General features: G+C 34.2%; 1 protein-coding gene across 2 annotated transcripts in view; it reads left to right on the forward strand.

Annotated features, from left to right (window-relative positions):
* Positions 1-18,448, forward strand: part of LOC126890389 (uncharacterized) — a 161,235-nt gene that overhangs the window by 94,130 nt on the left and 48,657 nt on the right. For both annotated transcript variants that reach the window (XM_050659284.1, XM_050659283.1), the window contains exon 2: positions 13,661-13,716. In XM_050659284.1, coding sequence (XP_050515241.1) covers positions 13,661-13,716 — 56 coding nt within the window. The remainder of the gene's footprint in view (positions 1-13,660; positions 13,717-18,448) is intronic.

Consider the following 18,448-nt stretch of genomic DNA (forward strand, 5'->3'; position numbering starts at 1 on the left):
TAAAAGACAGGATACAATTTTTGACAGATATAACATCAATGTCTCGCATTTGCAATTGTTTAAACAATATATCAACATGGGGCATTATTTTATGGAAAAAATTTAACCAAAATAAAAAATGCTCATCTTCCAAATGTCTTTTTAAACCAGTTGCTTGATTTATATTGTTACCATCTTGCTCCTCATCAATAATTTCCTCTAAGCAAGATTTTAAATCATCTTTATAAGTGTATACAATTTCAACACATTTTGTATTGAAAGCCCATCGAGTAGGCGCAGCTTTAGGTAGCCTTACTTTAACCACTCTATCCAGAACCATCGTACGTTTTGGAGATCGGCCGAAAAAGGACGAAAATCCGTGTAAATTTGCAAAAAATATTTTTATCGGTTTGTGTTGACTCGCCGCTTTTTGGAGGATAAGATTAAATTGATGGGCATAGCAGTGAATGAAGTGTGCATTTGGGTATATTTCTTTAATTTTTGTTTGTACTCCTCCCAGTTTACCGCTCATGACTGATGCACCATCGTAACTTTGGGCAATCAATTTTTCAGGTGCTTCATTAATTTTTAATAATTGAAGTTCTTCCAATATTACATTAGTTAAATGTTGTGCTGTAGTACCTAGGGGGTTAACAAATTTCCAAAATCTTTCATGTACAATACCAGTTAATACATATCGCAATATGATAATCATCTGCGTTTTATTGGAGCTGTCTGTGGTCTCATCTACTTGAATGGCCACAAAATTTGTCTGGCCAATCTCCTTCATGATATGAGTATGCACAATGGCTAACATTGATTCTAAAATATCGTTCTGAATTGTTTTCGATGTTCCTTTAAATACTGTACTTTTTTCAATGTGTTCTTTAAACATTAAATCCAGTTCAGAAACAAAATCGATAAGGCCCAGAAAAATTCCACGATTATTGGAGCTGTCACTTTCGTCATGACCGCGCAATGCAATTTCGAAAACTCCACAAAATTTTACACAGTCGATTAGTTTGTTTAAAATATACCTATTTTTAGATACCAATTCATTAAAGTCATGCACAGATTTACGATATACACTATCAAGTTGCTGTCTTATGTTAACACGTCCTAAACTTGCGTAACTCATTGATGAATTTATATGAGTAGTTGAAGAGGCATGTTTTGTAATTTTCACTTTTAAATGCTTAATGTCAGTTACTCCATTTTTCGCCCATACAGCGTCATTCGAAAACAGTAAACACGGATAGCAAAAAAATGCATTTCTCACACTGCAGCCACAAATCCAATCACACAAATTGTACATTGATTCTTTAAAATATCTTTGAATGTCCTTACCCCTATCCTTTGTTGTTTGTTTTAAATTCATGTTTGGTTTTGGTCGACCACTTTCTTTTTTCTCAAGCCGCCGTTCATAATTTAGTGTTCCAGCAGATTTTAAGGCAATTATTTCGTCAACAACACTCATCTTGTTTTTGTTACAATCACAAAAAAATCCAACAAAACAAAATAAATTACGCAAATACGCCGCGATCGATATAGACCTGCCGTGAAGTGCGGTCAGCAGACGGTAACTAACTAAACGTGAGGCCGTCGACTCTACTAGAGGTATACGACGGAAAGGTCACTCCCACTCTCGCCCACGAAATTGCTATCTGCCGTCTCTTTTCTATTTTACATGCATTTGTCCATAAGCCATAAGAACTGTATATAGACAATTTAAAATACGGCCCAGCCACGGGCTTGTGTATAGCGCGAGGCGCGACGTTATTATATCTATTATATTTGTTTTGCCAATGCAGACTGCTGAGAGAGAATTTTATATTTCAGAGTGAAGTTTTAGATAAAAGATATTTTTAATAAAATTGGTATTTTTATGAGATTATTTTAGGGGGGTCATTGACCAATTGACCCTAAGGAGGAGCCGCGCTTGGTACAATAAATAAAATATAAATTCATTGTGTATTGTTTTAATGTTACTATCAGTATATTTTGAAAAAAGCAGTATTGTTAATTGTTACTGAGAATATTTTAAAAATTAGGAATTTATATTTTGAATGCTAATGAAATTTTTAGACGTATTCAATTTTGTAGAAAGGAAACTGAGGAATTTAAAATAAATAATCATAGTACAAAATGCTAATCAACATGTTATATTTTCTACATCAGTTTCAATACAAGGTGTTTGTTGCAAACTTATTAAATCTGAAAATTATTTTAATTAAATGCACATCTGAAAAGTACTCCTACTTAAAATATAGTAGAGAGAAAATGCATATAAAAAATGCACATGACAATTTTATATTACAGCTTACTTAATTTCAAAATTAATGATTAGTAAGTATAACAATAAGGGGGAAAACTCTTTACAAAATTAAATTATCAGAGAGGAAAATGGCATTTTTTATGTACAACCTGTCTGAAGTTTAGAGTGAGTTTAGTGCAACTGAGTCTCATTAGGGAGTTAAGATATTCATCTGTTAAGTAAGATCTCTACCGATTTTTAATAAAGTTCATTCTTGATAAAGCGGCTTCGCACACATAAGTTGAGCTAAACATAGTACACAATTTCATGGCCAAACATTTTCAAAATTGCCAAACACTAGGTATATTCTGAATTTATTGACGGTCCGCACAAAACTAGCTCACGGTCCGGATGCGGACCGCGGTCCGCTAATTGGTGACCCCTGCTATATATTATGATATATCATGGTATACAGGGTGAGTCATGAGGAACTGTACATACTCCTACCTCGTGTAGAAGCCCCTATGGGTAATAACAAATGACCATTAAAAAGTATCTGCTCCCATTGTTTAATAATATACAGGGCGAGCTTCGCATTTTGACAGAAAGTTGTATTCGTCATAATTTTTGAACGGTCAGATCGATGTGTCTCTTATTTTGGTCAATCGTTACACTATTACCACCTAATCAACTGATTTAGTCAAACGAGAAAAAAATCAGGTCCGGCTTTAAAAAATCAGTTCGTTTTGGTCTTAGAAAAAATTTCACCCTGTATACGCTTTTTTAAAACTCTAATATGAATTTTACAAATTAGACAAGTAGGCCATTAAAATGGCATATTTATTTTTTTCCCCACACGATTGCTTAATTTTTTATAAAAAAATCAAATTTGACTACGAATTAAAAGTTTGGTAAAGTGAACAATATATTTAATAAAATTAACTTTTATTACAAAAATTAAATAAATTTTTTTAAACAAATATTTAATTTATATTACCACCCAATCAACTGATTTATTCAAACGAGAAAAAAATCAGGTCCGGCTTTAAAAAATTAGTTCGTTTGGGCCTTAGAAAAAATTTCACCCTGTATACGCTTTTTGAAAACTCTAATATGAATTTTACAAATTAGACAAATAGGCCATTAAAATGGCGTATTTATTTTTTCCCCACACGATTGCTTAATTTTTTATAAAAATATCAAATTTGACTACGAATTAAAAGTTTGGTAAAGTGAACCATATATTTAATAAAATTAACTTTTATTACAAAAATTAAACAAATTTTTTTAAACAAATATTTAATTTATGTTACCACCCAATCAACTAATTTATTCAAACGAGAAAAAAATCAGGTCCGGCTTTAAAAAATTAGTTCGTTTGGGTCTTAGAAAAAATTTCACCCTGTATACGTTTTTTGAAAACTCTAATATCAATTTTACAAATTAGACAAATAGGCAATTAAAATGGCATATTTATTTTTCCCCACACGATTACTTAATTTTTTATTAAAAAATCAAATTTGTCAAAATCGCAATTTTACCATAAAAATAAAAAAAATTAAACGTTTTTCTTAAAATTAAAAGTTTCACCATTTTTTTTTGTATAACACGTCTAGATCTAAAACTCCCCATACACTTCTCTTTGGACTCTATAGTTTAACCTAGACGTGATCAAATAGACAAATTTTAAATTTTTTCACTTAATTTTTGCGATTTAACTTTGCAATTCACGAATCTGCACCTTTTATTTTTAAAAATTCACAACTTTTACGAGAAGAAGTCTACAACAATTTCTATAGTCTTCACAATGGTAAGAAATATGTGCTGTAAAAATTTCAGAAAAAAAAATATTAAAATGGAACAGAGTTGTAGCGAGTTACCGTGATTTAATTTTTTTTTCATTTTTAGGTTAAAATTTCCATTTTGACAAATTTGATTTTTTAATAAAAAATTAAGTAATCGTGTGGGGAAGAAAATAAATATGCCGTTTTAATTGCCTATTTGTCTAATTTATAAAATTCATATTAGTTTTCAAAAAGCATATACAGGTTGAAATTTTTTCTAAGACCAAAACGAATTAATTTTTTAAATCCGGGCCTGACTTTTTTCTAGTTTGAATAAATCAGTTGATTGGGTGGTAACATAAATTAAATATTTGATAAAAAAAATAATTTTTGTAATGAAAGTTAATTTTTTTAAATCTATGGTTCACTTCACCAAACTTTTAATAATTATTCATAGTCAAATTTGATTTTTTTATAAAAAATTAAGTAATCGTGTGGGGAAAAAATAAATATGCAATTTTATTTGCCTATTTGTCTTATTTGTAAAATTCATATTAGAGTTTTCAAAAAGCGTATACAGGGTGGAATTTTTTCTAAGACCCAAAGAAATAATTTTTTAAAGATGGACCTGATTTTTTTCTAGTTGAAATAAATCAGTTGATTGGGTGGTAACACAAATTAAATATTTGTTTAAAACAAATTAATTTTTGTAATAAAAGTTAATTTTTTTAAATCTATGGTTCACTTCACCAAACTTTTAATAATTATTCATAGTCAAATTTGATTTTTTTATAAAAAATTAAGTAATCGTGTAGGGAAAAAAATGAGTATGCCATTTTAATTACCTAATTGTCTAATTTGTAAAATTTATATTAGAGTTTTCAAAAAGCGTATACAGGGTGAAATTTTTTCTAAGACCTAAACGAACTAATTTTTTTAAAGCCGGACCTGATTTTTTTTTAGTTTGACTAAATCAGTTGATTGGGTGGTAATAGTGTAACGATTGACCAAAATAAGAGACACATCGATCTGACGGTTCAAAAATTATGACGAATATAAATTTCTGTCAAAATGCGAAACTCGCCCTGTATATTATTAAACAAGGGGAGCAGACACTTTTTAATGGTCAATTGTTAATTCAAAACATAATTATACCAGGAATAAAGCAACGATTCAATGAAGACAACAAAAATGAAAATGGGGAACTACTTATTAACTTTTGCTCTCAGAACGAATTTCGAATAAACAATACGTTCTTCAGACACAAAGATCAACAAAAATATACATTCCAAAATACAAGAGGACACAGATCCGTTATTGATTATATATTGACAAACAGAAACATCCACCACTCTCAAGTACTAGACATACGATGTTTAAGTGCAGCTAATATTGGAAGCGATCACAACCTAGTACTTGGAAAAATCAGAATAGAGCTACAAAGAAACAGGAAAGAAGACCCTGTTGAATGTGAGACAAGAATAAAGGTAGAACAGGTACGAGACTTGTCAACACGAGATCTATACCAGAGAAGATTGCAAAAAGTACTGAATGAAAACTACATTACACCGGATGAAGACATAGAAGAAAGTTGGAGGAAGATCAGAGATAATATCAAAATGGCAGCAACGGAAGCACTTGGAGAACGTAAGATAAGTAAACATATACGAAAGAAAAGGAGAACTCCATGGTTCTGTGAAGAAATAAAAATAAAATGCCAAGAAAAAAAGAAAATATAACTAGAATACAAGTCCAAAAGAACGAGACAAACATATGAAGAATATAAAAGAGTACGAAATGAATTAAACTCAATAGTAAGAAGGAAGAAAACAGAACATTGGGAAGCATTTTCAAAAGAGATGGAGCACGACTTTTATGGGATGCAAAGGGAAATGTGGAAAATGATAAGAGGTCAAAGAGCAGAGATGAAGGAATTGATAGAAGTAAAACATATTGATACAAATACATGGACAACTTACCTAAAAAACCTTTATCAAACAGCTAATCACAAAGAACTGGAAACACCACGATTAGAATCGGATGAGAAAACAGAAATTAAAGAGGAAGATATAAAGAACGCCTTAAAAAAGATGAAAAATCGAAAAGCTCCTGGGAAAGATGGAATAGCTAATGAACTTTTAAAGTACGGTGGAGATAGACTTCACAAAGAACTGAATATCCTTATAAGTAAAATAATAAATACAGGAAGAATTCCAGAAGAATGGAGAACCACTCAAATGATAGCGTTATTTAAGAAAGGTGATAGGGCAGACCCCAGTAACTATAGAGGGATAAATTTACTGAGCACTATACTGAAACTCACAACAAAAATACTTATGGAGAAAATAATGGCGTGCATAAATATATCGGATGAACAACAAGGATTTAGAAGTGGAAGATCATGTAACGATGCAGTTTTTGTGATAAGGCAAATAGCGGAGAAATCATTAGAATATAACAAACCAGCCTTTTTGTGTTTCATAGACCTAGAGGAAGCGTTTGATAGAATCCAACTAAAAGATGTGATACACCTTCTATATGAGAAAAATTTACCACTGGATATCATAAAACTGATAGAAAACATATATGTAAGAAATAAAATAGAGATGAAAGTCAATGGAATAATAACAGAACCCATAGAAACAAACACAGGAATCCGGCAAGGAGATTCACTAAGCCCTCTACTGTTTAACATAAAATTGGATGCAATATTAAAACAAGTGAAGAAGAAAAGAGGGTACAAAATGGGCAATAGAGAGATAAAAATACTCTGTTACGCTGATGGCACCGTGTTAGTAGCAGAGTGCGAAGACGACCTACAAAGATTATTGCACGAGTTCAACATTAACGCAAAAGAAATGAATATGAAAATATCAGTCCAAAAAACAAAAAGCTTAGTAATTGCCAAAGAACCAATAAGATGCAAATTGGAGTTAGACAATCAAATTATACAACAAGTAATGACTTTCAAATATCTGGGAATTAATCTATCAGCCGACAACAATATCGAAGAAGAGGTAAAAGACCAAATAATTAAAGCCAGTAGAACGGCCGGATGCCTAAACGACACAATTTGGAAAAACAAACACCTAAGATTGGAAACAAAGGCCCGAATATATAAGTCAGTTATTAGGCCAGTTATGACTTACACGGCCGAAACAAGACCAGATACAAGCAAAACACGAAGATATCTGGAAACCAACGAAATGAAGATCTTAAGAAGGATTGCTGGAAAAGGACTACAGGATAGGGTAAGAAGTGAGGAAATCAGACGCATATGTGGAGTAGACAATATAAATACCTGGGTAAAGAACAGAAAAGAAGAGTGGAATGAGCACATAAGCAGGATGTCTGAATCAAGGATAGTAAGAATAGCCAGGGACAAGTCACTGTTAGGCAGGAGAAGTATAGGACGCCCAAGAAAAAGATGGAATGACAACTTAGGGGCAGAATGAAATGCACCGTTGAAGAAAAACAGGCAGTACTGCCTATATAAAAGAAGAAGAAGAAGAAGAAGAATTGTTATTCCCCATAGGAGCCTCTATACGAGGTAGGAGTATGTACAGTTCCTCATGACTCACCCTGTATAGTATAAGATAATAAAGCAAAAGAACGGGTTTGTTCTCCAGATAGTCCATACTCTAAGGTTCTTCAACCAGGAAACGCGTATCCTACACTTCCTACTCTACCCTTCCTACGCTTCTCCTAACCTCTATTTTTCCTTGATTGCTATCATCTTCTTCTTTAAGTGCCATCTCCGTGACGGATGTCGGCAATCATCATAGCTATTCGGATTTAGAGACGGCTGTTCTGAAAAGTTCATTTGATGTACATCCGTATCATTCTCTCAGGTTGTGCAGCTACGATATTCTGCGTCTCTCTATGCTTCTTCTTCCTTGCATCTTTCCCTGCATAATCAATTGGAGCAACTTGTATCTCTCTCCACGTGTAATATGTCATCTTTCTCAGAACCTCTTTGTTTGTGACGTGTTCTGTCCACGATATTTTCAGAATTATTCTCTACAGCCACAGCTCGAATGATTCTAGTTTTTTCATTGATGCAGCATTAAATGTCCAAGCTTCTATTCCATAAAACAAAGTCGAGAAAACGTAGGACTTAGCCAACCTAACTCTTAGCTCTAACTTCAAATCTCTTGTGCAGGTCACTTTTCTTAACTTGGTAAAATTTGATCTAGACTTTTCTATTCTGATTTTGATTTCCTGTAGAGTTGATCATTGTTCCAAGGTATGCATATTGGTCGACTCGTTCGATATTGGATCCGTTTATGAAGATTCTCGTTATTTCTTTGAGTTTTCGATATTCTCATAAAAATTGTCTTCTTCACGTTCATTGTTAGACCGTATTCTTGTCCAAACTCCGCTATTCTGGTCACCAGCCTCTGAAGATTCCCAACATTTTCAGCTAAGATGACAGTGTTATCCGCATATCTAATGTTGTTAATGGGAAACCCATTTACATTTATTCCAGTTGTTTTACCCTCAAGAGCTTTTTTCAAGACCTCTTCCGAGTAGGCATTAAAAAGAATTAACGACAACACGCATCCCTGTCTCACTCCATGTCTGATTTCAATTTACTCTGACAGCTGATTGCTAACAGGTACTTTTGCTCGTTGCTAATAGTATAAATTCGATATAGTCTTGAGGTCATTTTAGTCTATCTTATTTGATTCCAGGCAATGTATTAATTTGTTCATGTCGTACTTTGTCGAATGCTTTATTATGTTCAATAAAACACGCATATATATCTTGATTGACACCCAGGAAACTTTGTATACGTATGTTAAGTGAAAAAGAGCTTCACGAGATCATAGGCCTTTGCGAAATCCAAATTGCTTATCATTAATATGTCCAGCTTACGATTCGGTTATGAATGATTTTCAGTAGCAACTTTAGCATAATATGGGATATAAATGCTAAAGTTTTGCGTTTTTATTTTTAGGGAGACAAATAAAGATCGACGTTAACCATTCTTTGGGTAATGTAGGCAATGATTTAGTCGCTCCCAGTGCTCTTCAATATCATTGGTGTCTATATTCAGCTTTCTATAGTTCATATACAGTTCGTGTTTAAGGCATTTTACGTTGGGTTCTTTAAGCTTGCTTATGTCTAGTGTAGCAATTCTCTGATGTCTTTTAATATTTTTAAGTGTGAGTGTAATTTTGGCGATAAGTGGGTTGTGATCTGAGGCCACGTCTGCTCCGGGATATGCTTTCACGGCCTTAACAGCATTACGGTATCTTTAGTTTATCATAATGTAGTCTATCTTGTTCCTAACTACTTTATCCAATGAATCTGCGGGCGATCATAATGTATACAGTCGTCTGTTAGGTAGCTTGAAAACTGTGTTTGTAATAATGAAGTTCTGCTCTTGGCAAAATTGGAGCAGACGATTCCCTTTTAGGCCATTAAAATGTTACATTCTTTAGGCCATACATTTAGGCCATTTGTTAGAGGAGTCAATTTTATTTCTTTAATGTGTAGGTGGTATCAGTAGAAGCTTAAGTTCAAGTTTTTGGGGTCGCCACCCTTGTCCCCCAGCCGTCATCTTGGAAATGGAGTGCAAAGGTGTTTCGCGCTATATCTCGTAAACTACCAACCCTGCGGAAAATTTAATTAAACATAAAATATAGAAAATTAAATTTTAGACAATTTTGTTTCTATCACTTTTTATCGTCAAGTGACCAACAAAAAAGATATAAACAAAAATAAATAAAAAATTTTTAACAAGTTTCCTTTTGGAGGTTATAACTTTTTTTCAGTTCATTTTAAAATAAAGTAATAGTATATCAATTTTGTAGAGGGGTTTTCAGCGAACAATTTCCACTATAAGGTTATTTAATTCTATTTATTTATATAGGTTTTACACCGCTCCAAACTTGACCAGATGCTCGAATGCTCACAGGGATACAATAAAAAAAAAAGACGTTAGACTTACTTTCCTATCTATATATATTTCTTATTCATACAATTTATTATGATTTTAACATTCCTATGCTATTATTAATGTATTTTTGACCTCTCTCCCCACTATAAAACTTATAACCCTAAGCATATATAGAAAAGGCCCAAGAAGTTGTTTGAGGACAAATTCGCCGGCCCAGAAGAAGAATGACGCAACTGCAAAATGCAAAATTCTTAAGAAGAACAAAAAACGATTTTTGATATCAAAATCATAAAGTATGATCAAAATTAGTCATCCACCACACCGTGACCAGGATCTCGAGATATAAGCGTTTTTTGGGGTGTGCCGCTTGTCTATGAAGTAACATAACTTTTTTCCTATTGTATATTTTAACTTAAAATTTCCCAAAAAACTTCTTCATGAATAATATTTTATTGCTGTGTTGGTTAAAATTATAAACTAAAAACTTTGTCACCCATCTTTTTTAACTAAACATGAAACTAACGAAATATGGTGACAAAATGTTTAAAAATTAACAACTCCTTTTTTAATGCGTTTAAACATTTTGGACAAATTTCATTGTTATCTACATACCTCAAAGATGACAGTAAAATTTTCAAAAGGAAATATGTACAGCGACCAAAGATACAGCGAGGTAAATTTGAAAAATCATAAAAATTAATTTTTGGCATTTTTGTATAAAATTTGACTTTTGAACATGTTCCACCAACTCTAGATAAAAATAAACTTCATATTCGGATTCAGCGGCCTCGAAAACATAAAAAATGACCAAAATTCGTCATTCACCTTAAATTTGATTTTAGTGGTCGGCATAATGTAATTTTGATAGTAAATACATATTGTTTTTATTGTATTCCTATAAGAATTAGAGAATCTGGTCAAGTTTGGAGCGCTGTAAAACCTAGTGGTAGGGGAGCAAAGTATGCTAAATGTGCAGTCACTCGAGCGTTATGGGGACCTATTGGGTTGTGAAGAGTAGGTCCTAAAATCAAAAAAAGTTAAGTAAAGTTTTCCATTTTAGTGGGCGCTTGCCATTTTTTAATTTAATTTTCCATTTCCAACAATCGTTTTTTCCGATTATAACGCCATCTATGCATAATTCGAAACAATTTTTCGAATAAAAGTTACTTATTTTTACGTAAGGAATCCAAATCTGCAATAAAAAATGGGGGCTCCTATTTAAGATTTTAAAGTAACCCCCCACCTCAGCTCAGTGGGGGGTTGTGGTTGATGCCAATTGATAGATTTTTCAAAAATAATAAATAAGTGTATTTTACAGTTTTTCGATCTGATGTTCATTTCGCGAAATATCGCGGGATTCGTATTTAAAATATTAAATTTACACCCCACCCCTCTCCGTAGGAAGTCATGTTTGATATCATTCGATAGATTTTTAAAACATATTGAGCACATATTTTTTAGTTTTTCGATCTGTCATTCATTTCGCGAAATATTCGCTTTTTTCTTGTGAAACTTTGGGACTCCCCCATTTCCTTACGCCCTGCTAAAATCGTCAGATTTTTGAAATATACACTCATTTGCATGTACTTAACTTACTTTATCTTAATCTGACAATTTCGAGTTTTTTTAAAGATAGATTTTTTTTTCGGGCCCCCCTTAACGAACTCCCCTGTGTTAAGAGCCAATATATGGTAGAGGTACATTTGCAGGGTACCAGGTTTCTCCCCATATGATAATCTGACGCGCTCGAGTAACTGCAAAAATCCCCGCTTGGGCTCCCCTACCATAGATACCTATCCCCTACCATAGATAATAAATAAAATTAAACAACTTTATAGTGAAAATTGTTTATTTAAGAATCCTCTACAAAATAACTACTATGTTATTTTATTGTGAAATGAACGGAAAAAAAGTTATAACCTCCAAAAGGAAACTTCTTACAAATTTTTCTCTTATTTTTGTTTATAACTTTTTTGTTGGCCACTTGACGATAAAAAGTAATAGATGTAAAATTGTAGAAAATTTAATTTGCTACATTTTAAGTGTAACTAAATTTTCTGTAGGGTTGCTAGTTTACGAGATACAGCGCGATATCCCTTTGCAGCCTTTTTTCCAATATGGCGGCCGGGGGACAAGGGTGGCGACCCCAAAAACTTGAACTTAAGCTTCTACTGAACCCCCCTACACATTAAAAAAATAAAATTGACTCCTCTAAGAAATGTAACATTTCAATGGATTATTTCTCATTGCGATTTCCCAGACCATATTTTCCTACACACTTCCGCTTTGCCCCTTTACAATCTTTGCATTGAAATGACCTAGGACTATTGTGATTTCTCTAGTTTTTGTTTTTAGTGCTTCTTCGATATCGAAGATACCATCGTGCTGGTAAAATAATTCTAGTTCGTTTTCATTGACATTCGTCGTATAGGAGCATATACTTGTATCAGGTTCAACGTGGCGTGAGATGTCTCTAACTGTAGTAACATTACTCTTTCTGAGATGGGGAAAAACCCTTTCACTGGTCTATTGGATATTTTATTAACAATTATTGCCACGCCAAGTCTATTTTGGTTGTCCTCGCTACCTGAATAATATATTGTGGCTTCAGCTGTTAAGAAGCAGCCTGAGTTAGGCCACCTGGCTTCACTGATACCCAATAAATCAATATTAAACCTGTTCATCTCTTGAACGATACTGTGCAGCTTACTAGGCTGAAACATGCTCTGAACATTTCAGTTTCCAATTTTAGTATTGGACAGTCTTATTCTCTCGTCTCCGCTTTTGTGTTAAGAAATTCGCTGATTAACGACCTGAAAGGCCTGGTCTTTTCCTCCCCTGCTGGATGTTGGCTTCCTATTCCGAGGCGCCGTTGTTGGTTTCTACCACCATGATGATTGTACTAGCGATATCCATATGGATTTTTAATGTAGGGTTTCCCCTTGCCTTCTACATCCTTATGCCTTTGAACATTATTTGGTTCCTTCGCCTTCGGGGCCTATCTCCCAAACTCAGGATAAAAGGGTGCCCTACCACTTTCTAACTCATCTGCCCAAAGTCGTTGGCCAGTAAGTGTGGATTACTTATTCCGGCAATCATTCGGTGAGTAATTCGATTCTATGTTACCCCTAAAAACGAGGGTTGCCATTTCCGCTATCCACACCGTACCGAAGATCCGCTTTTCCGCCGTGTCTGCCGTTGTGGACTTCATCCGTAACCCTGGACAAGGGACCGTCAACAACTACTAGATTCCCTGGTCATGCAGGAAACCCCCGGAATCTGAGGAGGGTAGGGATTGATTCATTTTCTCCGATAGGACTATCTTCAAGAATTTAAAGAGTTCCTACCCGCTACCTTCACCATATATAACCTGTTATCATACAATGCTTCCAATAATGGGAATATAATCATTCTGTTGCCAAAAAATTAAGTTCAGCAAATTATTCCTTCTGAGTGTAATACTTCTAATGTCACTGAGTATTGTAGTATGAATTATGCAAGTCTTTATATTTATAATTAAAACAGCAATTTTCTTCAAGTGGTTATTTATAGAAACAATCCTTTAACCAAGAAAAATAGGCACCTCCGCCTACAGCTATACTCCCACAAGAACCACGAGACCGTTATCGTTATTTAACTCCAAAAGTATCACTTATCTGTTAGAAACGAGCACTTATTAACATCACCGCTGATTGCAATTTCTGCATGTGAGAAATAACAGTGTTCTCTTTGTTGTAGATTCGACCTAATTCCTGGAAATCGGATCCGCAGCTGAACCAGAAACAAGTCAAAAGGTAACTAGTTCTACATAGTTTTAACTGTTAAGCGGATTGTATTATCGGCATGTAACTTTTAATAGATATTATTATTCTCGGTATGTTGTCTAGTAAGGAGATTAAATTTATTCTATATATTATGCATCTTAGTACAGTCATTGAAGGTTTTCACCTCCGATTTCGTTGAACCTCCATCGATTTTCATGAAAATGGGTGAGTAGTGAGAATACATCTCAAGAAAGAAGGGATATGGTGCCAACTTGCGCTTTTACCTTGGGGATGGATGTCACACCTTATCGGGAATGAAAATTATTTTATTAAAAAAACCCATAAATCGATAGAGGGACAAAGTCTAGACAATTATTTGTTATAACAAATTATAAAAATAAATCAATACTTTTTGAGTTATTAAAGATCAAAAATTTTAATTTTTCGTGGTTAAAATGCATGTTTTAAAGCGGTTTTCCATAAATAACTCAAAAATGATAAGGTTTTCATATACACCAGTTGTTTATCATCACCCTTAGATGAAATATATTATGTTTGATGTTTTCTTTGACGACACTTTTTGCGGCGATAAAAATTAAGCAACCGTGATAAGAGGATAACCTAAAAACAAAATATCTTTGCTCCAATATCTGGGAATTTGTTTATTGAAATTTTTAAAAATTACAAAGCTTTTTCATATGATACCATCGTGGATTTCGTGGCAGGTGCCCATTATGCATGTATATGCAATAGACATTGGGATATTGACAGGACATTGAAGCAAGAACATATAAATAAGCTACATTCATTTGAAATGTGGTGGTACAGAAGGATGCTTAGAATAGCATGGAATATGGACATCGGAAAAGCTAGATCAATCTTCAACCATATGGGGGTCTTTTTCAAGAGCCACAACCTTTCTCTTGGTATAAAAGTAAGAATACTGAGATGCTAGGTCTTCTCTGTCCTTTTTATGGCGTTGAATCATTTTTTTATAACCCCTAATGGATTCTGCAATCTGCCGGAAGGGCAATAAGCGTTTGCTTTGACAAATGTGAGCTTGACATGTAGAGTATCTCTCCTTTAAAGAACTAGCTAAATTTAAATTTAGTGTTTTTTGGCAACGAGAGTACTTATTGGTGTCTATATGTCCTTAGGAGCTAAAACTTATCTGAATCCTGTAGACAGGTCGGCAGGCAGCAGGCGTCCAAGTCTACGCACTTCGTTGACATCGGGCACGTTTAGGCGGTTGACCAACATGTTAGGGTGCACTGACATTCTTTCACTGTAACGAACACTGAACTGGTAGATCACTTCCTTGATGGATTCCAACTTGACGTCGTGTAGAATGAACCTGTTGGGGATGTAGAAAGGTGCATCGACGATGGTTTGCAACACTTTGTTTTGGAATCTTTGAAGGATGTCAATGTTGGAATTATTGTCGATTCCCCAAAGTTGTATACCGTATGTCCACACAGGTTTGAGAATGGCCTTATACGACAGTATTTTGTTATCCAATGATAATTTAGATTTGCGTCCAATCAGCCAATACATTTTGCTAAATTTAAGGCCTAGCTGTTTTCTTTTGGTGAATATATGTTTCTTCTAAGTCAACCGTCGGTCCAAATGCATGCCAATATATTTAGCATCGTCAACTTGTGGGAGGTAGCAGTCGTTGATTTTTATTGGTGGACATGTTTCTCTGTGTAAAGTGAATATCACTTATGTAGATTTCGTTTTATTAACACTAATACGCCATCTTTTTAGCCACTTTTGGATTTTATCAAGGTTTGTCTGAAGGTTCTTTGAGGCTGAGGCCGGATTGGTGTGGGATGCCAAGACCGCTGTGTCATCAGCGAATGTTGCTACAGTGGTGGTTCTTGTTCTTGACAGATCAGCTGTATAAAGGAGAAAAAATATAGATCCCAAGTCGCTACCTTGAGGGTGTTGAATCATGGACCTTGAACGAAGATATGTGCCGAAAATTTGAAGCATTTGAGATGTGGCTATATCGGAGAATTCTTAAAATCCCATGGACTAATCGCGTCACAAATAAGGAGGTCCTTAGAAGAAAGGGGAAGAATCGAGAAGTACTAATCACCATAAAATCTCGAAAGTTGAAATACTTTGGACACATTATGCGAAATGAATCCAGATATACCCTCCTACAAGCCAACCTGCAAGGATAAATATTTGGAAAGCGAGGTCCAGGAAGAAGAAGAACATCCAGGTTAAAGAACCTCAGAACCTGGTTCAACACAAGATCTGTGCAGCTTTTCCGCGTTGCTGCAGATAAGGTGAAGATTGCCATGATGATCGCCAACATTCGTCACGGATAGGCACATGAAGAAGAAGATGGACACAGAAGAAAACTTACACAGATATATTGCGAGAGGTGGCGAAAGAATGCGAAATAATAAACACAATAAAAATAAGAAAGGTACAATATCTGGGACACGTAATGAGGGGACAGCAATATGAAATGCTAAGACTGATAATACAGGGAAAGATAAGAGCGGAAGGAGTATAGGATGAAGAAGAGTGTCATGGTTAAATAATTTAAGGGACTGGTTTAAATGCAGTTCTATAGAACTCTTCAGAGCAGCGGTAGACAGAGTGAAGATAGTGATGATGATATCCAACCTCCGATTAGGAGACGGCACTTAAAGAAGTGCAGAACAAACCTAGTAGGTAAATTTGGTGTAAGGTGTCAAAAATGTTTCAATTTTCCAATTTCGTTATTTTTTTAAATTTTATTTCACCCTGTACATACATATTAATTCCTACAAATATTTACTTTCGAGATAATTTTTGGCCGCTAGTACTTTTCTAACAAAACAACCGTTAAGAATGATAAACTTCAATGAACCTAAAAGTCAAAGTTTTTCATCCAAATAAACATATTTAAAAATATTTTTAAAAGATATTTAATTGAAAAACTTATTGGACTGTTTTTCTGGCAACACCTCCATGGCTTCTAAAAATTGCAAGCCAGATGGATGCTGCAACGAAGAAAAGAGGGAATTCTAAAATTTCTAATTCACAACCCCGTCTGCACATCGTGGTAAATTCCAACGGAAAATGAACCTAGTTACTAGATAGGAATAATACTATGCAATAGAAAATAAAAATGTAAAAATGTAGCTGGCTGAAGATTTTCACTTGGGTCAGAGATAAGCAAACCTATGCCTCTCTGATTATGCCTCTAAAAAGAGGCGAAATCGTCGATTAGAGTGCTGTTTGCGCTCTCTGAACTAAGTGAAAATTAAGACAGTTTTGGCCTCGCATTGTAACTAAATAAGAATAGTATACATTTTTATTTTCTATTATTATTACTCCTATCGAGCAATTAGATCCATTTTCCGTTGGAATTTACCACGCTCTGCAGACGGGGTTGTGAATTGCAATTTTTAGAAGCCATGGAGGTCTTACCAGGAAAATGGTCCAATAAGTTTTTCAATTACATATCTTTTAAAAACATTTTTAAATATTTTTATTAGGATGAAAAACTTTTACCGTTTTATTACTTAAGAAAATATCCTGTTAAGGATCATCCTTATAGTTCCGTCCAATTTTGACCACACACCAAAGTAAGGGTATTTCCCTCCATATATTTTTCTATAAAAAGGAATATCTTCTAGATTTAATTTTATTTTTATGCTGTACTAGATGAAGTGAAGGTCGCCTAGTGTGTTTTCTGAGCCCCTGTCAAAGGGGAAGATATTTTCAATATCTTTCGTATTTCTTTATTTTTTTATGTTTTGTTTTCTTCGCCTATTTTTCATCGTTCAAGCCGTTATTTAATTACGGTGCAAGTATAGCCTATGTTGGTTCTAGTGTAAATCCGAAGATAGTCCTGAGTTTGTCTCAGCTAGTTCTTAAATCAAACCATTGTTAGCCCAAACGTAATTCCAAAGTTATGGACCAAGTAAATCTAAATATAAGTTTCTTCTCAGCTATGTATGGAGCAATGAAGCCCCTCATTTATTCAAGAGTTGAGTACACAGGTCAATATCCAGTTAATATTTCTACAGCTTAAGATGATTGTGTGAATATGATGATTGCTTGAATGAATATGAAAATATCAGCCCAAAAAACAAAAAGCTTAGTAATAGCCAAAGAACCTATTAGATGCAAATTGGAGTTAGACAATCAAAGTATACAACAAGTAATGACTTTCAAATACCTGGGAATTAATCTATCAGCCGACAACAATATCGAAGAAGAGGTAAAAGACAAAATAATTAAAGCCAGTAGAAAGGCCGGATGCTAAACGACACAATTTGAAAAAACAAACACCTAATATTGGAAACAAAGGCCCGAATATAAAATCAGTTATTAGGCCAGTTATGACTTACACGGCCGAAACAAGACCATATACAAGCAAAACACGAAAATATCTGTAGACCAACGAAATGAAGATCTTAAGAAGGATTGCTTGAAAAGGACTACAGGATAGGGTAAGAAGTGAGAAAGTCAGACGCATATGTGGGGTAGACAATATAAATACCTGGGTCAAGAACAGAAAAGAAGAGTGGAATGAACACATAAGCAGGATGTCTGAATCAAGCATAGTAAGAACAGCCAGGGACAAGTCACCGTTAGGCAGAAGAAGTATAGGACGCCCAAGGAAAAGATGGAATGACAACTTAGGGGCAGAATAAAAAGCACCGTTGAAGAAAAACAGGCAGTACTGCCTATATAAAAGAAGAAGAAGAAGATGATTGTGAGTACTTATGTATTGTCAGCTGATTTAATTAAA

This window comes from Diabrotica virgifera, chromosome 8 (genome assembly GCF_917563875.1).
Source record: "Diabrotica virgifera virgifera chromosome 8, PGI_DIABVI_V3a".
Classification (NCBI taxonomy): domain Eukaryota; kingdom Metazoa; phylum Arthropoda; class Insecta; order Coleoptera; family Chrysomelidae; genus Diabrotica; species Diabrotica virgifera.